The sequence below is a fragment of the Rattus norvegicus genome, chromosome 4, assembly GCF_036323735.1.
Source record: "Rattus norvegicus strain BN/NHsdMcwi chromosome 4, GRCr8, whole genome shotgun sequence".
Classification (NCBI taxonomy): Eukaryota; Metazoa; Chordata; class Mammalia; order Rodentia; family Muridae; genus Rattus; species Rattus norvegicus.
The window spans coordinates 120,471,320-120,496,913 of NC_086022.1; the positions used below are offsets into that span (position 1 = coordinate 120,471,320).

The following is a 25,594-nucleotide window of genomic DNA, read 5'->3' on the forward strand; positions in this document are numbered from 1 at the left end:
CAGGGTCTGGGCCTTAATCAAAGCTCATGCACTCATTTTGTAAGAACCTGAGAAACATGTTTGTCTCTCTTGAGCTGGTGATTTTTGAAAAGTAGCTGAATGTGTGTGCATTGTGGAGAGATCATGAAAGAATCAGACCCCCTGCAGGCTACCCTCCTCCTCACAGAAGCATCACAGTTATTTCTGTAACACCCCCACCCCTACCCATCCCACCCCCGCCATCTCACTGTGTAGCCTGCCTTGTCTGAAACTCACTGTGTAGACTGAATGAAGAGGGTGGGGAGTGGCTGGAGAGATGGCTCAGCAGTTAAAAGCACTGGCTGCTCTTCCAGAGGTCCTGAGTTCAATTCCCAGCAACCACATGGTGGCTCACAACCATCTGTAATGGGATCCGATGCCCTCTTCTGGTGTGTCTGAGGACAGCTACAGTATAATCACATACATGAAATAAATAAATCTAAAAAGGAAAAAAGGAAGGACGACACCACTCTTAAGTATGAAGGTTTATTGTAGATAAAAGGAGCATAGCAGAGGCTAGCCTACATACTTATCACATGTAAATGTGATCTCTGAAGTTTACTCTACCTTTTTTTTTTTTTTCTTTTTTTCGGAGCTGGGGACCGAACCCAGGGCCTTGTGGTTGCTAGGCAAGTGCTCTACCACTGAGCCAAATCCCCAACCCCTTCTGAAGTTTATTCTAAGTTTAACCATCTTCTCTTCTCTTCCAGATCTTCACTCGGTGTTCAATATTTGATATAAGAAACTTTTACTGAGTTAGTTGAGGTGGAACTTGCTTTTAAACAGATACATTCAGATGGCAGACGCAGGCAGATCTGTGAGTTCCAGGCCAGCCAAGACAGAGACCCTGTCTCAGAAAAATGAAACATGCTTCCTTGTGTTTTTTTACTGGTAGGAAATGCCATTAATCTGTGTCCTCTCCAGCCAGTACTGCGGTGCATAGTGGGGTTGAACTGTGCTGTGGAACCATGCAGATTTGACTATGTCTGAGCTTGACCCTTCCTTGCTGGTTTCTCTTCCCACAGGCTTGCTGCTCTGTGTCATAAAACCAGCAGTGGGGTAGGCGTATAAAGTCACAGTGAGCATCTAGAGAGAGGTCCCAGGTCAAACTGTGGGAGTTGATTCTCCCCTTGCACCATGAAGATCAGGCCATCATGTGCCTTTAACCTAGTCCCCTCACTGGCCCCTGAAGTTACCTTCTGAATGGTTACAGCAGCACTGGCTGCTCTTCCTTTCATTCCTCTAGTTCTCTTTCCTTTCTTAACCCCATCGGGGCTACTTATTCTCTGTTTGGTGCACGTTCCACCTGGGCAGTTAATCCCTGGACACTTGTTTCTAATTTGTGACTTTCTTTACATTTGATATAATGGGGATGGGGTAGAGTACTATTGGACACAGATAGATGACAGCTTGCAAAGGTCGGTTCTCCCCTTCCACCAAGAGCTCCCTGAAAGTGCCCTTAACCACTAACGTTTGTTGGCCCTGTTCTTTTTGTTTCTTTTGCAGCATTGGTTGTGACAGGGTCTTACTATGTAATCCTGGCTGGCCTGGCCTGGAACTTGCTTTGTAGGCCAGACCAGCCTCCAGCTCACAGAGATCCACTTGTCTGCATCCAAAGAGTGCTGGGATTGCAGGTGTGGGCAACTAAGCCCAGTTTTGGCTTCTTATTTAAATTATTTAAAGCTGAACAGAGTAAAATGTTCTGCATTAGAATTTTGGTTACCCTGCCTCCTCCTTTGTTAAGAATGTGTTACAAACTCAGGGTGGTGGTAAATGCTTTTAAACCCAGCACTCTAGAAGCACGTGAGCCTGGTCCACAGAGCTAGTTCCAGAACAGTGAGGGCTACACAGAGAAAGACAGCCACAAAAGGGGGGAGGGGTGGGGGGTGGTGTTAGTCAGGGTTTCTATTCCTGCACAAACATCATGGCCAAGAAGCAAGTTTGGAGGAAAGGGTTTATTCAGCTTACTTCCACAGTGGTGTGTACATCTATGTATATGGAGGAGCTCAGAGGACAACTTGTTGGAGCTGGTTCGGGAGCTTGAACTCAGGTTGAACTCAGGTTGCCAGGCTTGTGTCCCCACGCCTGCTTTATGTTGAGCCATCTTGCCAGCTACACCTAGAGGAGTTATATGCTACACAGTAAATAGGAGGACATCCTGAGCTCCAGTGAAGACCCTGTCTAGAAAGAAACAAAAGCAAAGGCAAAGAGTCAGGTGGACCCATACTAACTGGCCTGCACCTTTCCCTCTGTAGGGAACACTTCCCCAGATCAAAAGGAGCCAACACCCTTTATCATCGAGTGGATCCCAGATATCCTCCCACAATCCAAGATTGGTGAGCTTCGAATCAAGTTTGAGTATGGTCATCACCGGAACGGACATGTGGCTGATTACCAGGACCCGAGGCCACCCATGGACCAGCCTTTGGAGCTGGCCCCTCTGACTACTATCACTTTCCCTTGAGGCAAATCAAGAGTATTTTGCAGAGTTTGCACATCCCAACTGCTGAGGACTGTAAATCCTAGTAGCACTTCTATAATCCCTGCCGATGAACCGCACTTGGCTAAGATGCAGTTACTCAGCCCATCCGTGTGTGTTCTGCAGAAGACTTTTGTAAACAGCCTTGTGTGTACAGTCTTCGTTACAAATTGGACACTTATTTCTGACCAGAGTTTTACAAAAGTCCAGCTCACTGGTTTCTCCTGGAGTCACCTGCAGCTTGTTTTCTGTAATTCTCTAAAGTCACAGCACTGGATCTTAGCTAACAGTGTTGGAAAGTTAATGGTGCCCTGGGCCGAGCAGAATCCTCTCTCTCTCTCTGCCTGAGAGCTCCAATCATACTCTTTATCCTGATAACAAATAAAGTACAATGTCACTAGTTTTTCCAAACCATCGATGTCATGATTTTACAATTAGAACCTTTGGGAGAATTTATCTTGTAGTCAGCAGGAAAAAGTGGGCCGTGAGTTCCAGTACTTCAAGAGCTACAAAGGGAGGGCTGGCCATTTAGCTCAGCGGTAGAGCACTTGCTAGGGCCCTGGGCTCGGTCCCCAGCTCCAAAAATAGAAAAAAGAAAAAAAAAAAAAAAAAAAGAACTACAAAGGGAGAACCTGGGATTTTTTGTTGAAGCAGCTGGTAAAATTCAAAACCTAGTTCTAGGTTCACTCATCACAGAACAGAGATGGTGGATAAAATTTGCCTTCTAGTAGAGAATGAAACATTTCCTGCACACCTGCCACGACTTCTGTTTACACTTAACTCCAGTCAGTTTTCTCATTGAGTCTTCATTTTCCCCCGGGTTATAGACATTACTCTTCCCACAGGCCGACTGGGGCTACAGATCGATTTCTACACAGTACTAAAATTATGTTTAGTTTACTTCTGTGAATATATTCTTTCAACTTGAAATATATTAGTTTGATATGCAGGGGGGTTTTCTGTCATGCTTTGCCTACATGTATGTATGAACACATGGGTGCCTGGTACCCTGGGAAATCAGAAAAGGTTGAAGCACTTGCAGCTTGAGTTAGGGATGATTGAGAGCCATCATGGAGATGCTGGGAACACAGGTCCTCTGATAGTCAATACTCCTAACTGCCGAGTCATCTCTCCAGCCCTTGAATAGGAATGTTGTATAAAACTCTCTTAATTGTTGGGGGCTGGGAAGATGGCTCAGTGGTTAAGAGCACTGACTGCTCTTCCAGAGGTCCTGAGTTCAAATCCCAGCAGCCACATGGTGGCTCAAAAACCATCTGTAATGAGATCTGATGCCCTCTTCTGGTGTGTCTGAAGACAGCTACATTGTACTTACATATAATAAATAAATATTTTTCAAAAACCTCTTAATTGCAATTGACAGAAACGCCCAGCTCCAACCTGCTCAACAAAAAGTGTCTATCTAAATTGTAAGCCCCAGGGTAAGGTCCAAGGACCCAGACACTGTATGAAGTGCTATGTGGGAAAACTGCACTTCAAAAAACAAGGTCGGTTTCCAACTGGGTGCATGACTGACTTCCTTCCTGCTTTCCCCTCTACGACTTGGTGTGGGTCCAGCAGCTTTGGCTGCGGTCTGGAATGCGCTCCTGTGGGACTCCGGATACTGTAGAAATGGACTAATTCGTGAATTCCTCGTCTGCGTAAAGACAGCATCACATGTTATCTGCTCATGTTGCTGGAGATGGTGCTTTCGGTACCGTCCTAAGACACAATTTCGGTTGCTGACAAAGGCAGGGGATGAGTACGCAGTCTCTATGTTTCCTGGTCTTCAAACTTCCCATAACCAGCAGCCGGACGACGTCAGGCTGTTTCAGGAGGCCAAGTAATGCAAGGCTTGAAGCCACGTTTCCGCCCACACTAGCAGAAGGGAAGCCGAAGCAGCATGCGTTCACGTGGCCCCGCGATATGACGTTACCACGCTGCCGCCGCACATCGCTTCCAGCCACACCGCCGCTGTTCTTCCGCCAGGCGGCGCCGCAGGTTGGTCACGCGCCTTGTGCGCAGCCGCGCTGGCGCTCCGGACACGTCACCACCTTCGCGTCCTTTCTGGAGAGCGCGGGAAGGAGGGCGCTGCGGGTGGTGACGTCACCGGGGTTCCCCGCGAAGCTCGCGTGGGCGGAGCTGGGGACGTGGCGTCCGCCGCGTGTGGAGCTGGATGGGAGGAGACGAGGGAGAAGAGGGGGATGGGTAGGGGAGATGGGCCGAAGGGAGCAGGAAGGTGTGGAAGGTTTTAAGGAAAAAAGGGAGTGAAGAAAGTGACTGGAAATGGGATGGGGTAGAAAGTGGAGGCAGGGGAAAGCCAGGAAGGAAGGAAGCGTGGAGGCGAGGGGGAGGCCGGAAGAGTTGGGGGAGGGGATTGGTTAAGGGTAGAAAGAGGGATGGGAAAGAAAGGAAGAGATAGTAGGAGGGATTTAGAAGGCCTGCCCTGCTCTCCTCTCCCAACACACATACCTTACTCCAGGCTCAGCCCTGAGGCCTCCAAGGTGTGTCTGTGGCTCCTTCCTGCAGTGGACTTTTCACCAGGGCAGCAGCCACGTCCGGCCTCCTTTAACCACCATCACCTCAGGAACAAAAGGCATAATACCTCAAAGACTTGGTAGTACAGTGGGTTTGTTTTGTTTCGTCTTTTTCTGTTTCTAAGGGCAGTCGTTCCCAGGAAGGTTTTGTGTTCTGTTCCCTGGCTTAACAGAAGTTTATCCCCATTCCCACCCCAGTAAGCCCTATGGGTGGCAAAGGAGTTAGAAGTGGGACCTGCTAAAGAACTCAAGGTGGGTACCAGAATTTACCTGAACACCAGCCTAATTCTTTGTCACTGTCAGCACAACACACACACACACACACTCACACACACACACACACACACACACACACACGAGTGACCTTGAGACACCCTTCCGTCCCACAGTCCTTGACTTCCAGAAAGACAGGGGTAGGAAGCTGAGGTCTGGGAAGCATCCTTTGAGCTGAGAAAAGTGGATTCCCTCTCCTCTCAGTGGGGACATAGTTGAACTATGGATACCTTTCCAGCTCTGTTATTAGGGTTTGGGTCTTCTGTAGAGCGAGTACCCAGGACCTCCTGCATGGTGTAAGGGACCCTGTGACCTTCCCTCCATGTTCTCTTTTAGTCAGTCCTGTCATGTTTATTATGACAAGACTACTTTGGGTTTCAGATGAAAGACAGCATATGAGGAATAATAAAGAGAAAGAACCCAGAAGGGATCCAGTCTTCCTTCTCATAGCCTTCAGCAGGGGTGGGCCAATGGAAGGGCTCTGTATTAGAGTCTATTTATCGAGGTCTAGCAGCAGTCACCCCTTCTGTACCTGCTTTTCCTACAAACCCACAGCGCCTGTTCTCCGTGCTCTAAGAACAGCAGCCTGTACATGGATCTTACTAGAGACAAGAGAAGGCTACAGACTGGAGGTTGAGTTTACACACAGCTTTTTACCCCTAATTGTCTGGGTTTTAAGACAGGGTCTCACTACACAGCCCAAGCAAGCCTCAAACCCAGAATGCCTGAGCCTTCTAGTACTGGAATTACTGGTATACTGTCCTGATTTTCCGCCGATGGAGAGCTTGGCAGAAGTGTGGGAGCAGAGAAAGTCCCAGGATAAGGCTGACAGTTAAATATGTGGTGCTCTGTAGTGGTTCTTTGGAGCCCAAGCTTTTTAAGTATCTGCTTCTTTTTTTTTTTTTTTTTTTTTTGGAGCTGGGGACCGAACCCAGGGCCTTGCGCTTCTTAGGTAAGCGCTCTACCACTGAGCTAAATCCCCAGCCCAAGTATCTGCTTCTTGACAGGCAGCTTCAATGTCATGTCCTGAGACTTTCTGAGCCCGGTTGACAGAACCTGTGTAGATAGAACAAGACCTTTCCTCCTGCCTTGGCTGGAAAAGCAGTGGTTCCTATCCTGAATCAGCCAACATGCTGTAGAGACCTATAGGCTCAGCCCTCAGGAACAGATTAGTGAGGGTTTGAGCAGTACCTGAGTCTAATCATCGGTGTCAGAAACTGCCTTGGAGAGCTGAGGATGCAGCTCAGCTGCTGGAATGCTGGCCCAACCTGCACAGAGCCTTGGGTTCTATCCCCAACACCGTATACATGGTGTGGTGCCTCCAGCATATAATCCCAGCAGTCAGGAGATTGGGAAAAGAGCAAGGCCTGCCCCAGCTACTTAGGCATTTCAGAACTAGCCTCGACTACAGGTATCCCTGGCTTAAAAAAGAAAAAGCTGGCAAGCTGACCCCACAGTTAGTAATATTGGCAACTCTTGCACAGGACCCAAATTCAATTCCCAGCACCCACATGATGACTCAACAACCATCTACTCCAATTCCTGGGGTCCAACTCCCTCTTCTGACATTATAGCACTAGGCACACACATGGTACACAGATACAAATGCAAGCAAAACTTGATATGATATTTTTCAAATATTAAAAAGGAATCGTGAAGAGCTAAAGGGAGTTTGGTCATCCTGAGACTCAAAGCAAGTGCTGCCCAGACTGACCAGGTCTCTCTCAGGGACTTGAATTTGATAGTTTCCTTGGCTTGGTGGCTCCTGCATCAGGAAAGAGGAGCTCAGTCCACTGTCCTCAGTATGTCAGCAACAGTCAGTGTTTAGTTTACATGCTGTGAACTGGCTAAAGAGATACTTTCTCACCTGGGACCAGCAGGAAAGTATTTTGGCCATATTGAGCCCTTCAGGTCGGCCCTGGCTGGGGAGCTGTGGTAAAGGACAGAGCCAGAGAGCAGGAAGCCTCCCAGGGCAAGCCAGTGTCTACTGTCAGCCTCTTGTAGATGTGTTCAGGAATATGATATCAGCACAAGGCAGAGGGTAGGAAACTCTAGATGAAGGAACAGGCTGACTTCTCTGGGTCGGGGAGGGAAAGCTGACTGGGGGAGGGGAGGAGTTGCAGATGAACACAGTACCTGGAGGTGGAGAGAAACCTTTACCACCACACTGGGAGAGTTGCCACTGACACAGACCCATGGTCATCTGAGCTCTCAGCTGCTAAGTCCATGGAAAGATATGGCTGTAGTGGGAGAAGGAACGTTGGCCTCACTGAGCATTTGTGCAGCCTTTACTAACTGTCGGCCACTGGGCTGGACATTGGCTACAGCAATGAAAGCTTTGTTCCCGAAACGTTTGTATCCTTGTGAGGAGAAAAAAGAGACAGTATATGAAAATGAGATGCAGTGTGTCAGACAGAGACAGGTGCTGTTGAGAAAGTCAAACAGTGGGGGAGCAGAAGGAAGTGTAAATCTTGTTCCCTCTTTATTGTTTTTAAAGCAGGATGTGGGCCTTCTCAGTGGGCTGGACTACACCAAAGGGCAGCACAACACAAGCCCTCAGTCTCTTGTCCAGGCAGCTTTGGTTGGAGGTTTGTTTGACCCTACCAACTCCTCAACCCCCATGGTTTCAAATTAAGCTGGTTATGACAGCTTATAACTGATCTCAGTACCCTGGGGGCTAGGGCAGGAGAACCAGAGTTTGAGGTCAGCCTCGGCAGCAGAGTAGGGAACAGGGATGTAACTCAGTCGGCATTAGTGCTTGCTTTGGACACACAAAGCCCTAGCTTAGATTCCCAGCACCCCATAAACTGTACATGGTGGCACACATCTTTAATCCCCACTTTGAGAGGGCTCAGAAGTTCAAGGTCATCTTTATCTTCTTAATTAGCTCAAGCTAGCTTAAAGCAAATTCATAACTTTTATAGCCCTGTTCCTTTGAAATAAGGGTCTTGGAGCCAGCAGAAAACCTGTGCCTTTCTTTGCAGTGCTTGAGGGTGAACCAGGGCCTTGTGCGTGCTCTGCGTATGCTCTACCATTCAGCTACTTCCCCAGCCCACGATAGGGAACTTGAATATATTCTACACAACCAGAGCCCCAAGCCCTGGTTCTGCAATTCAATATGGGTAGGCATGGTGGCATGGCCACAGTATCTTCCAGTTTCTCAAAGGTATCCTGACCGCAGCCTGTGGAAGTCTGAGGCAGACATGGATGTCCACTGGAAAGGGCCAGCTCCCATATACCTTAAGGTCGCTCCTATAAGCAGCAGGCTGTGCAGGACACACACTCTGCTCCTGTGGCTTTATTTCAATTTTTTCTTGGTGGTGGGGGTGGTGGGGAGGGGGGACACGAGGATGGTCCTGGAACTCACACTGTAGACCAGGCTGGCCTCTAGCTCTCAGAGATCCACCTACTTCTGGAACGTTGGCATTAGAGGTGTATGCCACCACCACTCAGCTCACTTCAAACTTTAAATGAATTCTGTGTGAGAAAATGTGGAAGTAAAGAAGTCCCATGGCCTCCGTGAGTTGGGGAGCTGACCATGTTGTTTCTAGAGATAAATTTATAAGGATGACTCACTGAGGAAAAAATAAGCCATGATCTTCAACTGGAGTGCAGTTCTCTGAAAGCTACGTGTGGTGACAGGAAATGGAATTTCACCCTGAGTAGAAACACAAGTGTTACCTGTGGGCTGTGAGCAGAAGAACTAAAGCACATTCTCATCTACTGTTCCTGCCTAGGGCATGGCTATGGGAATGTGGAGGGAAGGATCAGCACCCATGTATCTCCTTAGCAGCCTGGAGGCCATCTCCCCTTACCTACCTCTTCTGATGCTACCTCCAAAATTCAGTGTCTGTCATTGCAGAGATCAACACCAGAAGCATTCCACAGACATCGTCAGCTATACACAGTCAAGGAAGCAGTTTGTGGTCAAGGCAGGAAAGATCAAGTATGTGATAATGTGAATCCTAGTGTCAGCAGATCCTGTGATGAAGCCAGAAGGAACCCCACCAGCAATGGGCGTCTGCACTAACTAGTAAGACCTCTAAACAGATGCTCTCCTTGAAGCTGAGGAGACTGCACAACGCATTAGGACGTCTGGCTGCTGAACTCTGCCTAGTAACTTGCATTCCTGATATCACCTACCACCCTACGATTGGAGGAAATACACTGGCCTCCTAACAGAAGGGGGACTGGAAGACACGGTCCTAGCTGACCCTACTGGATTCCTGCTCTGTCTTTTTCTAACTCTTCTGCCTATGAAGTTCTAGCCCTGTAGGCTCAGAAATTGTGTAAAGAGAGGATGCTGGGCCCTTCCCTTAACTGTCTTGCTGGCCACTCTTAAGTTAGTTGATGATATCCTTATGTAAACAGGATTCTCTTGCTTGCTTCCACTGCACAGAGAACTTCCTGGGAACTACACAGGGTGTGCAGGAAACTGGGAAGTGTGGTACCTGCCCCCCACCACAGTAATGTGTAGTCTGAGGACCAGAGCACATCTGCAGGGTAGCTAGTGCTTTAAGCTAGTGTCTGGACAGCACTTTTGAGAAACCATCATCATACCTATACTTGCCTAAACTGGCAACTGCCTCTGTAATATACTGCTGTCATGGCTACGGCCGTGAGCCACATCTTCCCACTGCCCACTGACACTGTAATTCAGCAGCTCCATCCTTTTCCTGGACTCTCGCATAGCTGATAGCTGGTCTTCCTGTATCCGCTCTCCCCTTACCATAACTGTCTACCCTATAAATTTGGGTTGTTGGACTTTGAACTTACTGCTATCCTGTAACAAGATGCTCATTTCAAGTTCATGATGCTCCCTTGCTTAAACCCCTTTTAGAGTAAGGTTTGGCCACAGCATACTTTCCTAGCCTGCATGAAGCCCTGAATCTCATTCCTAGCACCCAGGAGCTAGAGGCAGAAGGATCAGAAGTTTAAGGTCATCCTTAGCTGTATAGTGAGTTCAAGGTTGGTCTGAGTGACAGTAGACTATCTCAGAAACAAAAATGAATCAAAGGCTCCTCCAGGTTTTACTGATAACTGTACCTGTTACTTTTACTGTAAATTTATTATTGTTACACATAAGATCCCAGCTCCTATGGAATGCAGCTCGCAGGTAAGATGCTTGCGGTATGTACTAAATAGCCAAGATTTGAACCCCAGCAACACAAGAGAGCAAAACAGCCCCTCGGCAGGCTTTACTCTGCCTGTTCTCAAGCCATCCTCCCCTTCACACCCCTTTCACACCATGCCCTTTACTCTCAGCACTCAGGAGGTGGAGGCAGGCGGAACTCTGGAAGTTTGAGGCCAGCCTGATTTATATAGAGACTTCTAGAACAGCCAGAGCTACATAGTGAGACCCTGTCTCAACACAGAGAAAGAGAGAAGGAGGAAGGGAGGATGAACTGAGGCTTAACCACCTTTGCACTTCCTACAGTGCTCTAAGTCTGTTACTGAAGTTGTGCTTTGTGACTGGGTAAATGAGTGGGTGAGCCCTGTCTGCTCCTGCACTTGACTGACAAGCCCAAAGTAGATCATCCGTGGTCCCAACACCCCCAGGCTCACTGCTTATCCTGCGTAGTGAGTCACCCAGCACTACTTTCTGCCAGGTGGGACACATGCGGCCCCACAGTGATGGGAAGTCACCACTTGTACAGGGAGGCTCGGTCCCAGGTTCCACATCCTCAGGTCAAATGTGATCCATGACTGTTTAACACAGAGTCAGATCTACTCTTATTTTTTTGTTTTTTTTTGTTTTGTTTTTAATTTTTATTTTATGTATATGAGTACATTGTAGCTGTCCTCAGACACACCAGAAGAGGGCATCAGATCTTATTACAGATGGTTGTGAGCCACCATGTGATTGTTGGGAATTGAACTCAGGACCTCCGGAAAGTGGCCAGTGCTCTTAACTGCTGAACCATCTCTCCAGCTCCCCGATCTACTCTTAATCCACACACAGATCCTTCAGCTAGTCTCCTGGATCTAGACTATACCCAAATGAAAGAAAAAGTGTCATTATGGAGGTAGTTTGGTTTGGTTTGGTTGGTTTGGTTTGGTTTTTGCTGGTTTTATTTTGTTTTTTAGTTGGTTGGTTGGTTGGTTTTGTTTTTGGTTGCTTGGTTTGTAGACAGGGTCTCGTTGTGTAACCCAGGCTGTCCTAGAACTCGTAGTCCTTCTTGCCTCATCTTGGAATTACTGGCATTGGACACCAAAAAAACCAAGAAGTGGTTAGGGATGGAGCTGAGGGTTAATACCTGCTGTGGAACTGTATTTTGCAAACATGACAGAGTCTCCGTGTCTCAAGGCCACCTTCTGGCATCTTCCAATCATTCAGTGTCTCAAGCCAGGATGTCCTGACAGGAAACCTGAGCAACCCCAGGCTCTCTCTTTCTATGGGTGAGTTTTGTGTGGGTGAGTGCGAGTCACTTCCTTGGAAGCTTCTTGCTGCTTCTGACAGGCTTTGCTAGGCCCTGCAAGTGTGCTGGGGAGGGAGTGACCAGCCTCCAGGGTCTTCTGCCTTTGTCCTCAGCAGTCTAAGGGCACTCAAGGGAAGGAAACGCTGGGTGCATCCTCTCTGGAACGGAATGAATTGTTTTAATGTCTGAGGTCTGGCCACACTTAGCATCTGTGAAAGCAACTTGCTTTCAGACCACGTGGAGCATACCTGGCCGAGGTCTCAGATCACGTGCATTAGCTGAGGAATTGTAGCTAAAGCAAACTAGAAGCTGCACACTGTGGCTATCAGGGTTAGATTAATGCGTTATTGAGGTTGTGTGAGTTAGAGTGTATACTTGAGCCGTCTGTGATCTTTGCAGTATAAAAGCTGTTTCCCCAAAAACACTTAAGAAGGAGACGTACAGAGAGGCAGAGGCAGGCAGATTTCTGTGAGTTCTAGGCCAGCCCTGTCTACATAGTGCCAGGAGGAATTACATAGTGACACCCTGTCTTAGAAATGGGGGATGGGAGAAAGCAACAGTCCTACATTATGTTGTCACGCACATAAAATGGCTAACCATGAAAATGTCTACGACTTGGTGATATGATTGGTATACCAAAAATGGATTTGTTTTTAAAGCAAAGTATTCCAGACAGTGATAGCCAACTGACAGCCCCCTCACAGATGTCAGGGCAAGAATACGTTCTCGTGTTTCTGTCCCCAACTCGCGGCCTCAGACAGCTGCAGATACATGTCCCATGTGGCTCCAGCCTCTGAGACACCAAATGGAAATTTACTGGGGCTCCCTCCCAGCCAGACTCTCACAGACTGGCCTGTCTCACGGGCCTCTCCACAGGGCCAGCTATTTTATGAGAACGGGCATTCCCAGTTGATTGGGTTGACAAAACGAAACCAAGGAACTGTGTCTTAAAACTGACGTATCCTGCTTAATTGTACACAGGGGACACTACTCCAAAGCAGGAGTTGGACAAATCTGAGGTTTGTAGATTCGATGATAATGTTGGAGGCTTTTGTGTGCCTTTGTTTTCTTTAGAGATGGACGACCAGCTGCCAGGGGGCTGGACGCTGTCTTGCCGAGGAGGACACCAGCAGAAAGAGAGGAGAACAGTCAGCAAGTCTGTGGGGAGCTTTCCAGGAGAGTCAAGGACAAGCAGCAGGCTGTAGACCGTCGCCTCAAAGGCGGCCCAGCACCTCTGCTTCCTGAGTTTCCCAAGTCAGAGAAGAAAAGCAGCTGCTCGTGGCCCTTCAAGTGCGGGCTGTCATGAAATGGCCATGCTAAGAACAGCCAGGGTTTAGAGGCCACCACTAGCTGCACCCTCAAAGATGGGTATCTAAACTAAATGAGAGCTTGCACTAGTTCGTATTTAAATGTTTGTATATATTTCTGTCTTTGAATCGGTAACTTGTTTACCTGACTCAAAACTCAAAGCAACAACAGCAAATCAGTATGTGTGTCCTGTTCCCCGCCTTTCGTCTGGGAGAGTTCCGTGTGCTGCTGCATATTATGCAACTACAGATAACAGATGTGCTGTGTGGGGGCTGGGGATTTAGCTCAGTGGTAGAGCGCTTACCTAGGAAGCGCAAGGCCCTGGGTTCAGTCCCCAGCTCCGAAAAAAAGAACCAAAAAAAAAAAAAAAAAAAAAACAAAACAAAACAAAAAAAAAAACAGATGTGCTGTGTGTTTCAAAAATAGCTCTGAGAAAGATGTTTTGTGTTGTTGTTGTTGTTTGTTTGTTTGTTTGTTTTGAGTCAAGATCTCACTATGTATCCATGGCTGGCCTGGAGCTCACACGGATCTGCCTGTGTTGTGATTAAAACCACTGTGCCCAGCAAAGCACAGTGTGGTTGTTGGTGGGTTTTGAGACAGGGTCTCATTATGTAACTCTGACTGTCCTAGAACTCACTATGTAGTACAGGCTAGCCTCCCTAGTGCTGGGGTGAAAGGAAGCTGTTAGAGAACGTGCCCACCTGGCTTTTTTTTAAAAAAGGAATCTTTTGTAGCCCAAGCAGACCTTGAACTTGACCTTTTGTAGCCCAGGCTAACCTTGAACTTGACGGTAGGGGATGACTTTGAACTTTCAAGCCTTCCTTTATCACCTCGGTGTTAGAATAGGTTTGGGCCACCCCTGGTTTATGTGTTGATGGGGTAGAGTTCCAGCTTCTCATATTAGAGACAAGAGTTCCACCAGCCAAACAACATCCTCTACTTGGAAGAAAGGAGTCGGGAAAGGACACTTGGGGAGATAGATGTGCTGGCCCTGATCTGAACATTGTACTTCTGTGGGAGGGCTACAGGGGTCTCAACAGCACTGAGCTTACTGACTTAGCTGGTCAGCAAACTATAGAGCTCTGCTTGTCTTTTCCTCACCAGCACTGGCCTACAGATTAGACACACCCCACCCCACAGTGGTCACATGGTCTCTAGGATCAGAGCTGGGGGCCTCGGGCTCTGTGGTAGGCACTTCACCGAGTCATCTCTGGTTTTTTTTAAAGATTTTCCCCCTATAGCCTTGGCTGACCTGAAACTGGCTTTGGAGACCATTTAGACCTTGAACTCTGACTGTCTTCCTTCCTCTGTCTCCTAAGTGATCTGAGTGATGAGATCGCAGGTATGCACCTCCAGGCCACCATGATGGTGTGCGTGTGTGTGTATGTGTGTGTGTGTGTGTGTGTGTGTGTGTGTGTGTGTGTGTGTGTATCTGTGCTCGTGTATCTGTGAGTGTACCTGGAGATCTGTGTCTCTGTGTCTATGTATCTGTGTGCTAGAGGCTCACTCCCCCCAGTTCCCTGAATTTATAAGGTAGGAGTCCCTTACCCTGGACTCCAGAGCGATAAGGTAATATTCTTGAGCCACAATGCCTAGTTAATATGTACAACTTAAAATTATTTTATTTTATTTGTTATTTTGTGAGTTCGGGAGTGGGATGTTGTGTCCTGCCATGGCACGCATGTGTGCCCTGTCAAAGGGCAGCTCTGAGGAGTTAGTTCTCCAGGATCACTCAAGTTGTCAGGCTTCCTGGCAAGCACCTCTTCCTACTGAGCACCTCACTGCCCCAGTATGTACAACTTTTATGTCTCAGTTAAAGTAATAGTCAGGCAGTGGTGGTCCACACCTTTAATGTCAGCAGACAGAGGCAGAGGAAGAAGGATCTCAGTGCATTTGAGTTCAACCAGGTCTGCATGACAAGTTCCAGAACATTCTAAGCTATGTAGTTTGTGTCTCCAAACACACAAACAACAACAGCAACAACAACAAAAATAAATAAATTGAGTTAATTTTGATGCCCATTGCATGATTTTGGATATATGGTATAATATTTTTCATAAATGTCATTAGTAGCTTGTCTAATATTCATTATGGAATAAGATCTTTATTGACCCTGCCAGCCTTGAATGGTGGTGTATGCCTTCAGATCCAGCACTTGGGAGGTAGAGGGAGGTGGATCTCTTTGAACTCAAAGCCAGTCTGGTAACACAGTGAATCCCATAATAACCAGGGCTCTGAAGAGAAACTCTGTCTCAAAAAAACAAAAAACAAAACAAAAAACAAAAAAGCCACCCTGTCAACTTGACATGCCATTCTTATCACACTGTTTATCTTAATGTAGATAGTTTCCCTTTGGGTTTCATTATGATCATGTGAACTGTCTTGTCCCTGTGTGGCAGTCACATGTAGATGGGGTCAGAGGACAATTCTGGATGGGCTCTCCTTTTGCTGTGGGATCTGCTGATCAAACTCCCAACTCTCATGCAGAAGCAACCGCTTTTACCTGCTGAGCCATCTCACTGGCTCTGTGTGGTTCTTTGGAGACAAGGTCATAGCAGTCCTGACCCTGACTCCCAAGGACTGGTGGGATCGTAGGCATAATCCTCCAAACCAGTATTGCTTCTATCAGGTTCCAGAGAACTTGAATTAAGGTGGAAGACTGACCACAGCTGAAAGAACAGCTATTCATCCTGTTCTAGAGGCCCGGAGCCGAGGCCAGTGTCACTGGCCCTAGTCATGCCGTGACAGCAGGGCATCTGACTCTGCAGCTCCTGCTGCAGGACCTGCCATGGCACCACTGACTCCAGGTAGCACACACCACCAGTGTGCCAGCGCCAGTCTGTGACAGGTCGTGGTGACAAGGCTCCTTGTCTGTGAGCTGGCCTTACAGGTCCTAGGAAGTAGAGCATGGATCCCTTTCGCCTACCAAGAGAGGTACATTTCACCTTTAGCATAGTTGTCTTTCTAGTCAGACGCATGAATGCAGGGAAGACCAGGAGTTCAAGGACATCCTCAGCTTGTTTGAAGCGAGTGTAGGCTCCGTGAGACTGTCTCTCCAAAAAACAAAAAGGGGGCAGAGAAATGACCCTGATCAAGATCACTTGCTGTTTTTCCAGAGGACCTGAGTTCAGTTACCTGCCCCATGTCAGGTAACTCATGACTGCCTATGACTTCAGCACAAGGGATCACACCCGTGTGCATATTCCTAGACACACGCACATAGCTAAATAAAGGCAAATCTTAAAGTAGAAAGACCTGTATGTCTTTGTCTCACCAGACCTGGAATCTCCCAGATTAATAATTTGAGGTGCCTGGGGGGCTGAGGCAGGAGAGTTAGAAGTTCCAGGCCTTCCTGGGCAACTTAATAAGATTCAGTCTCAACACGAAAAAGCAAAAAACTAGAGTGAGAGCTCCTGCAGCTTTCCAGCCTGTGCAGGGCCCAGGTTTAGTCCTCACTGCTGTGTCTGCCTTTAGTACAGAGCCAGTCATCTAGATGTGCATGATGCTAGATTCAGTGAGTGATGACATCAGCAGATTCCTGGTATGCAAACTGGACTCCATTTGCAGCCTTTCCCCAGAGGCCACAAAGGCTGAACTGGGCCAGACAAGGTACATACCTTTAATCCCAGCACTTGGGAGGCAGCTCCAGAAAGCTGGAGAGATGGCTCAGCAGTTAAGAGCACTGACTGCTCTTCCAGAGGTCCTGAGTTCAATTCCCAGCAACCACATGGTGGCTCACAACCATCTGTAATGGGATCTGATGCCCTCTTCTGGTGTATCTGAAGACAGCTACGGTGTACTCATATACAATAAATATATACAATGAAAAAACATTAAAAAAAAAAAAAAAAGAAAGACGTCTGTGAGTTCAAGGCTATCCTGGTCTCCAGGCTAGCCAGAGCTACATAGTAAAACCCAGTCTCAAAAACAACAACAACAAAAAAGCCAGATAAGTTGGGCGTCCCAGGGTGAATTAGAAGGAGTCCTTTAGGCCAACGTGCTTATCACATGGACTTCATTCCTACAAGTCTTTCCAATCCTTAGGATTCTCAACCTTTCTCCCTTTCAGTCTTTTAGGGCTGGGGACTGAACCCTGGGCCTGGATATGCCAGGCAACACCCTACCAACTGAACGTTCTTCCAGAAATCCCAGGTTCCATTCCCAGTATCCACATGGAAGATTACAACCGTCTGTACCTCCAGCTCCAGGGAATCAGACCCCTCACACAGACGCACATGCGAGCAAAACACCAATGCACATAAAGTTAAATAAATCATTAAAAATAAAAGGCATTTTATGACTAAGTTGCATTCATTTTATTTACTTTATTTATCTAATTACTTCTTTAATATTAGTCCTAAGTTACCAAGTCTGCCTTTGACATTACTATGTAGCCCAGGCTGACATGGAACTTCTTCCTGGGGGCTGGGGGGGGGACTTCAAGACAGGGTTTCTCTGTATAGCCCTGGCTGTTCTGGACCTAACTGTGTACAGCAGGCTGGCCTCAAACTCAGAAATCCACCTGCCTCTGCGCCCTGAGTACTAAGATGAAAGCTGTGTGCCTCCTCCCAACTGGCTTTGAACTGTTCATCCCACTGCCTCAGCTTCCCAGGAGTAGGCATTATCGGCCTTTTACCTTCTTGCCCATTTGGGGGGGGGGGGGCAGGGTCTTAAGTAGCCCAGGCTGACCTCTACTTTGCTGTGCAACTGAGGGTGGCTTGATCTTGAACCCCAAATTCCTGCTACCTACATCTCCCCAATGCTGGGATGTCAGATATTCAGGCAGACCGTCGGGAGATGAGGCATTCAACCACCTGAGCGGCATCCTCAGCCAAATCCTGTTTTTGAAAACAAAACCACTTCCCATGCTGGTCACCCATTTTAACTTCCCACTCATACTACATTATTTATCTGTTCCCTACCTACAAGAAAGAATGGTAGTTGGGCTGGAGAGATGGCTCAGTGGTTAAGACCACCTGACTGCTCTTCCAGAGGTCATGAGTTCAATTCCCAGCAACCACATGGTGGCTCACAACCATCTGTAAAGAGATCCGATGCCCTCTTCTGGTGTGTCTGAAGACAGCTACAGTGTACTTACATATAATAAATAAATAAATCTTTAAAAAAAAAAAAAAAAAGAATGGTAGCATTTTGTTCCTTGGCTCTGTGGCAAGCAATCTCCTTGGTTTGTACACTGTCCGCTAAGTTGTCTAGGCTGTTTCCAAGGCGCCTTGCATGATGGGAATGAGTCGAGATAGCTCTAACCTAATAGCAAAATCTTATTAATCCAACTTGATAACAATTTACTTCGAATAGTCACGAAGATTCACTTGGCATGTAAAGTGAGTACTATTGTTTCTATTCTGTTGATCAAAACATGGAAACAGCTGGGAATGCAACATCATTGGTAGAGCATTGGTAGAATTCACTGCATAAACCTGGCATAGTGGTACAGGCTTGTAGTCCCAGTATTAGCTCACCGTCATCCTCAGCCACCCCCCGATGGGTATGAAACTTGCCTGGAATACTTGAGCCCTTGTCTCAAAGGCAAACAAACAAAGTAACAAGAAATAGGCGGGTGGACAGGGAAATGTAGCATGCTCCCCTAGTATGCACAAAGCCCTCGCTTCAGTTCCCAATACCATACAAAAAGGAGAGAGGCAAAGATATAGGGGAGGGGCCTTTTCCATCCTTACACTTAGGAAGCAGGATGGGTTACTGTGGCCTCTACTGGAGTCTCCATCCAGAGAAACTCCACCAACGTTCTAGCTTCTGCCACAGCTGTTCAAACCCTCAGGCTGGGCATGTGTTGGCAGGGTTTCTCTCAGTACTGGAAGGACAGAGGCTTCCTTAAGCTTGACTAAGCCACCTATTTTGATTGGATTATGCAAGACCATTCACCCAGAGAATTGAGACCATGGTAGTCTTCAGACATAGAAAAGTAAGTAAAGAGAGAGAGAAAGGATGAAGAGGAGGGTGTACCCTGCAGGGTCACACAGCCTGGTAAGGGATGGAAGGATATATGTGAGTTAGGATTCCAGATCTGCCCAACGTCCACATTCTAGGCTCCAGCCCTGGTCAGTCCAGTTCCCACATGTGGCCACTGAGCACTTGAAATGTGGCTAGCCTGATTTTACTGAACCAAGTACAAAAAATAAAGAACACATGCCGTGCTGGTTGTTTGTTTGTTTGTTTGTTGCATTTAAATTAATTACATGTTAAGTTTTGGAGCATCAAGTAAAATATTTTTAAAATAATTTTATTTTTACTATTATCATTATTGCGTGTGGATGGGGGTGTGTGTGCCACTGCAGGAATGTGAAAGAGAACAATTTCTCACCTTTTCCCTTTCCATGAGTTCCTGGGATCGAACTCAGGCTCTCTAGTTTGTAGTTCTGTGAGCGCCTTTACCCATCGAGCCGCCTTGATAGCCCTAAGGGAAGGATTTTATCTTCATCTTTTGTTTTTTGCGTTATTTATTTATTCACATATTTTTTCCATCCTGGGAATTAAATTTAGGGCCCTTCTTCTCTTATCACTCAGCCTTCCTTTTACTTTTTTTTTTTTTTTTTTTTTTGGTTCTTTTTTTTGGAGCTGGGGACCGAACCCAGGGCCTTGTGCTTCCTAGGCAAGCGCTGTACCACTGAGCTAAATCCCCAACCTCCCTTTTACTTTTTTTATTTGCCTTTTGAGACAGGGTCTCATGGTAGCCAGAGCTGGCCCTCAACTTCCAGAACAGTAATCTAGAACTCTAGCTCTGCCTGTCTCCACCTCCCAAGTGCTGGCATTTCTGGCCTGTGCCCACATCAGGTTTGCCACTATTTTTTTTTAAGGGATGCTTTTATCAAATGTTACATACAGCATTGGATAGATAAAACATTGGACTAAGCAAGGTGAGCCTGAGCAAGGGCGAGCATTCAGGCTCCTGCTTACACACACTATGTGGACTGGGCAAATTCCTAGAGGTCGAGGCAAGAGCAAGAAAATGGAAGTGGGCAACAAATGGTTATGGAGGGGAGGAGGGGTTCAGGGCTCGGGCGGGCCCGCGGAGGGCGCAGCGCAGGCGCAAACGTCTTTGTCTGCTCACAGGCGGAGTTGCTGGGTTCCACAGAACCTGCCTGGCTGGCTTTGTGCTACGCTGTTTACTCAGAGAGCGTTGAGAACCCCACTGCCTCTTCCTCCGCCTCTTCTGTCCCACCGTGAGCACGTAGAGGACCTCATAATAAACATGCAGTGTCTGAACGAGACCACACAACAGAATACACACACATGTAACACTGTGTCCAGGCGCTCACCACACCGTGCATACAGTTCACACACCACCCAGTTTCTCATGCACACCGCACGAACACGTGGTGTTTACTTTAGTTTGCACTCTCAGCGGGCACTCCGCCCCCTGCCTTCTGCTCTTAGCGCTTAGCAAGTAGCTTTAGTGAGCATGAAGGCCACTGGTGTCCCAATCCCTTTGTTTCCTGGTCTTGCATCACAACCCTGCAAGATGCCTGTCTCCAACCCGCTGCCAGAGTACCCCTTAGTGCTACTTGGCCAGACAGGCTCTGCCCTCACTCATCCGACTTTCCCCTTACAGGAGCACCAGCCTTGCTGACCTGCTTGGGCCCTAACCTCCTGCTCTTGCAGAACCTTAGTTAGCAGAGTCTTTCTCAGGCTTCCAGTTTCGTTCTTGGAGGGTGCCCAGTCAGAAGAGAAGCTGCCTCAGCTTCCTCTTCTTCCATCTGCTGCACGGCTTAACGGTCCTTTGTAATTGCTTGGTTACCGTGTGCCCATATAAAGGGATAGGCAGAAGTCCTGTCTGCTAACCACTGGCTTCCCTCCCCAGGGACAGCAGCAGAAACGATACAGCTCGCTTGGCAGTGGCTGCAGCGTCTCAGAGGCACCTGCTCTCTCTGGCTGTCCTCTGCCGGCTCTGCTGCCAAACTACCTTGACTAAAGGATCCTTTGGGACTCACTTGTCACCTTGCCAGGTCAAAGCACCAGCCTGGCTGACTGTCCCCCACAAGGCTCTATCCACCCCTTATCACACCAGTAGTTGTTGAGCCAGGGAAGAGCCCCAAGACTTCAGCTAATGGACTTTCATTTATTGCTTTGGCCTGGGGCATTGGAGCCCTAGGATAGGATCTGGGCCTTGCTCCATATTTCATTTCTGGTTCTTCGTTTTGTTTTATCTCCTTTTGGCCATCCTGCTGTTGAGGTTGCTGCTGCTGGTTTTGTTTGTTTGTTTGATATGGTTTGGTTTTGGTTTGGTTTGATTTGGTTTGGTTTTTCAAGACAGGGTTTCTCTGTGTAACAGCTCTGGCTGGCCTGGAACTCGCTCTGTAGACCAGGCTGGTCTCGACCTCACAAGTGCTGGGGCTAAAGGCATGTACCATCAATGCCCCAGTTTAAAAGTAAATAATTTTAAATAAGAAACTACAACAAAGGGGCTGGGGATTTAGCTCAGTGGTAGAGCGCTTACCTAGGAAGCGCAAGGCCCTGGGTTCGGTCCCCAGCTCCGGAAAAAAAGAACCAAAAAAAAAAGAAACTACAACAAAAACAAAGGAACAAGTAGGCACATACTTTTAACCACAGCACCCAGAAGGCAGAGACAGGCAGAACTCTGAGTTCAAGACCAGCCTGCTTTACAGAGTGAGTTCCAGGATACCCAAGGCTACACAGAGAACCCCTGTCGTTATTTACTATTGTGGGTGGGTGCCAATCCATGCAGGGGTCAGAGGATGACTCTGGAGTTTGTTCTCCCACATTACATGTGCTCCAGGGACTGCAGTCAGCTCTCCCAACTTGCTCAGCAAACCCCTTTACCCTCTGAGCTGCCTTGCTGGCCCTGCTTTGTTACTAACTTCAACTACCCATTTAAAAATCTTTTATGGGAGCAGACAGATGGCTCAGCAGTTAAGAGCACTGACTGCTCTTCCAGAGGTCCTGAGTTCAATTCCCAGCAACCACATGGTGGCTCACAACCATCTGATGCCCTCTTCTGGTGTGTCTGAAGACAGCTACAGTGTACTCCTGTACATAAAAAAAAAATCATTTATGTATTTAGGAACACATTGTATGTAACCCTGACTGGCCTAGAACTTTCTGTTCAATCAAGGCTGATCTCCAACTCAAAGACATTCGCATGGCTCTGCCTGGTGTCTGCATCTTTTACCCAGTGAGCTATCTTGTCCTCCTCTTCTCCTTTGGGCCTGGTTGTTGAATGCCACCGTCACCAGCAGGTGCTGAGCCAGGGGCCGCCTGACTGTATAACACCGGTTCCAGGGCTCAGCTAACAAGCAACAGGTTCCTTGAATACACCCATCCTGGGCTCAGCAAGTTCTGGCTCTGAAAGAGGAAGCCTGTCAGAGGCCTGAGCCTCTGTTGCCCTGAGAGGGGGAACTTACTTACCTCTGCCTTCTGTATCTGCCCACTCCTGTGGTGCACACCTTTAATCCCAGCGTTTGAGAGGCAGAGACAGGAGACTTTCTGTGACTGTGACGTCAAGACCGGCAGAGTGAATATATCTAGTTCCACACAAGTCAACACTACATAGTGAGACCCTATCTTAAAAATATTTCCCGGGGGCTGGAGAGATGGCTCAGTGGTTAAGAGCACCGACTGTTCTTCCTGAGGTCCTGAGTTCAAATCCCAGCAACCACATGGTGGCTCACAACCATCTGTAATGAGATCTGATGCCCTCTTCTGGTGTGTCTGAAGGCAGCTACAGTGTACTCATACAATAAAATAAAATCTTAAAAAATAAATTTATAAAAAAAAAATATTTCCCTGTTCATGAGTCAGGAAGCTGGAAGAGGGTGGTGAATCCACTGTAACTAGACTTATGGATTCTTTGGCACTGCAGACCTGGGTGTGAAGAACTGAACGGCACCCAGAGCTGTTAACTACTGAGTCATCTCTGTAACCCCATGAACGGCATTTCTAAGATTCAGTTCGTCCGAATGGGAAATGCAGGTACTAACCTGCTTAGCAGAGTGTCTGGGCCGATGAAAGGCAACTCTGTCACTCCACTCACACTGTCAACCACAAGAGTCGTACTCCTCCCCCCTTTCCCTTCCCCTTCCCCCCCCTCCCCACCTTCCTCCCTTCGGCCATCTTGAAACTCCCACAGTAGACCAGGCTGCCCTTGAACCCAGATCCACATGCTCTTGACATTAAAGGCTTGTGCCACCACCACCCAGCTTGTTTTCATTGTCTTTTGACACAGCATCTTACTGGGGAGTCCTGGCTGCTCTCAAAGCTACTGTTCTTGGTTTTTTGTTTTGTTTTGTTTTTTTTCTTTTTCTTTTTGTCAACTAGACACACTAGACACACAAGCCAGGATCATCTAGGAAAATGGAACGTCAATTGAGAGAACATCTCCGTTAGATTAGTCTGTGGGGCATCTTATCGATGACTGGCATAGGAGGGCTGCCCTCTGTAGGTGGTGCCGTGCCTGGGGGCAGGTGGTCCTGGTTGGCATTGGAAAACTGTCTGAGCAAGCCAGAAATGTTTCTCCATGGCCGCTGCTTCAGTTCTTGCCCTGATGATGGAGTGGAGCCTGGGAACCAAATAGACGCTCTCTTCCCCAAGGTGCTTTTGGTCATGGTCTTTATCACAGCAATAGAAAGGAAACTAAAATGCCAGCAGTGCGTCAGGGCTTTTAACCCCAGCACTGGGAGGCAGAGAACGGTGGATCTCTAAGTCTGAGGCCAGCCTGGTCTACATAGTGAACCAGGACAGCCAGGACTACTACATAGTGAGGCCCTGCCTCGAAAAACAAAGCCACAAACAAAAAATACTACTTGGAGCTGGAGAGTTGGCTCTGGGTTAATGGCAGTGGCTGTTCCTACAGAAGTCCTTGGTTTGATTCCCAGCACCCACATGATGGTTTACAACCATCTGTAGCTCCAGTTCTAGAATATCCGATGACTTCTTCTGGCCTGGTGGGAGCTAGGCATGCAAGTGGTACACAGACATAATGCAGGTCTCATACACATCAAGTAAATATATTCTAGCTGTGTAGCTCATAGCTGTGTCCTCGCCTCCAGAGCTGAGTCTAAGTGTGGGGAAACATAACCTACTCTCTAAACAGACGTTGTTGTTGGAGTTGGGAAAAGATGAAAAGTAGAGGGCCTTCCTAATTTCCTCCACAGGACCAAGTATTGAACTCAGGGTCTGACGTGGTCTGCTACTAAACTATGATCCCAGCCCCACCTCTTATTTTGTGGCCCTGGTTGTCCTGGAACTCAGTAGAGATGCACATGCCTCTGTCTCCCTCCTCAAGGTTGGGGATTAAAGGTGCACACGCCATGCCTGGCTTTTCCTCTTTCTTTTTATTTTATTTTGACAGGATCTTGTTTGATCTGGGCTGACTCGGATTGTAATGTCACTGAGGAGGGCTCTGATCCTCCGGTTTTCAGCTCCCTGAGTACTGGGATCACAGGTATGGGCCACCACACCCAGTTTGTGTAATGTTGAAGATGGAAGCCAGGGCTTCAGGGACCCTCTGTCAGGGCTCTTGCCACATTGAGCCACAGCCCCGGTCCTCCCTTCCCTTGCTTTTTTTTTTTTTTTTTTTAAGACAGAATTTCTCTAGGGCATCCTTAGCCCGGGTTGTCCTAGAACTCACACCGTAGACCAGGCTGACCACCTGCCTCTGCCTCCCCGGTGCTGGGATTAAAGGTGTGCGCCACCACTGCCCAGCTGCAGGTTTTAATTTTTGTTATTTTTAATTATGCGTTTGTGGGTAGGTATGTGCATGTGAGTGCAGGTGTCAGACATGCCCGAGGCACTGGATTCTCCGGGCAGGAGGTATAGGCAGTTTTGAACTGTTTGACCTGGGTGCTAGCGACCCAACTCAGATGGCCTGTAGCCTGCACTCAGTACTCTTAACTTCCGAGAGCTCTGCATCCTCAGATTAAACTCTAGTCAGGATTGGCGTGGAGGCACACACCGGAACGTTGGTATTCGGTCTAAGCTCCACCCCCACAGCTAGCTCCGCCCCACAGTTGCCTGGCAACAGCCAGCTGTGCCTGACTATAAAGGGGGCTGCTTGCCCCTCCTCTCCCTCTTACTCCTCTCTTGCTCTCTCTTTGTTCTTATCTTCTCTGCTCTCTTCCCCTCTGTCCCTGTCCCTTCTCTCCCCACCCCACCCACTTCCCCCCTACAAGCCCATGGTCGTCCTCCTTTCCTCTCTTCTACTCTTCTTCTCTCATTAAGCCTCTCCACATGGAACCGTGTTGGTTTGGTGGCTTTGTCCCGGCCTAGATCTAGACCCTAACACGTAATCTCAGGCACTTTCGGATGCTGAGCTGAGAGAATCACTGTGGATTCTGGTCTGAGTTCCAAAGGAGGAAACAAATAAGGACAGAAACCTTAGCCAAGTCGGATAGCTCACACCTGGGGTCCCAGCACTCTGGAGGCTCCGACAGAAGGGCTGAGAATTGTAAACCAACATGGAGCGAGACCTCGTCCCCAAAACAAATGAAAATAAACAACAGCAGCAACACATTTTAGGGCTGAGGGTGTAGTTCAGTGACAAAATGGCCCTGAGTTTGATCACCAGTGCT

At 47.8% G+C, this 25,594-nt stretch overlaps 1 protein-coding gene and 2 long non-coding RNA genes across 12 annotated transcripts in view; 2 read left to right on the forward strand and 1 right to left on the reverse strand.

Moving 5' to 3' along the window:
* The window catches only part of C4h2orf42 (similar to human chromosome 2 open reading frame 42), a 29,196-nt gene extending 26,288 nt beyond the window's left edge, over window positions 1–2,908 (forward strand). For all 9 annotated transcript variants that reach the window (XM_008763074.4, XM_063286073.1, NM_001107872.3 and 6 more), the window contains one exon: window positions 2,274–2,908. In XM_008763074.4, the coding sequence (XP_008761296.1) occupies window positions 2,274–2,482 (209 nt within the window). In that variant the 3' untranslated portion in view covers window positions 2,483–2,908. The remainder of the gene's footprint in view (window positions 1–2,273) is intronic.
* Window positions 491–10,993, reverse strand: LOC134486603 (uncharacterized). 2 transcript variants are annotated; one of them, XR_010065852.1, is made up of 3 exons: window positions 7,172–10,993; window positions 4,967–5,076; window positions 491–4,666 (listed from the first exon to the last, which is right to left on the reverse strand). It is a non-coding gene; the product is annotated as an uncharacterized LOC134486603 (long non-coding RNA). The 2 variants fall into 2 exon arrangements; XR_010065851.1 differs by having other exon boundaries at window positions 4,967–10,993.
* Window positions 10,994–11,709: 716 nt separating this feature from the next.
* LOC134486604 (uncharacterized) lies at window positions 11,710–17,323 on the forward strand. The gene is made up of 2 exons (XR_010065853.1): window positions 11,710–12,742; window positions 17,101–17,323. It is a non-coding gene; the product is annotated as an uncharacterized LOC134486604 (long non-coding RNA).
* Window positions 17,324–25,594: the final 8,271 nt, after the last annotated feature.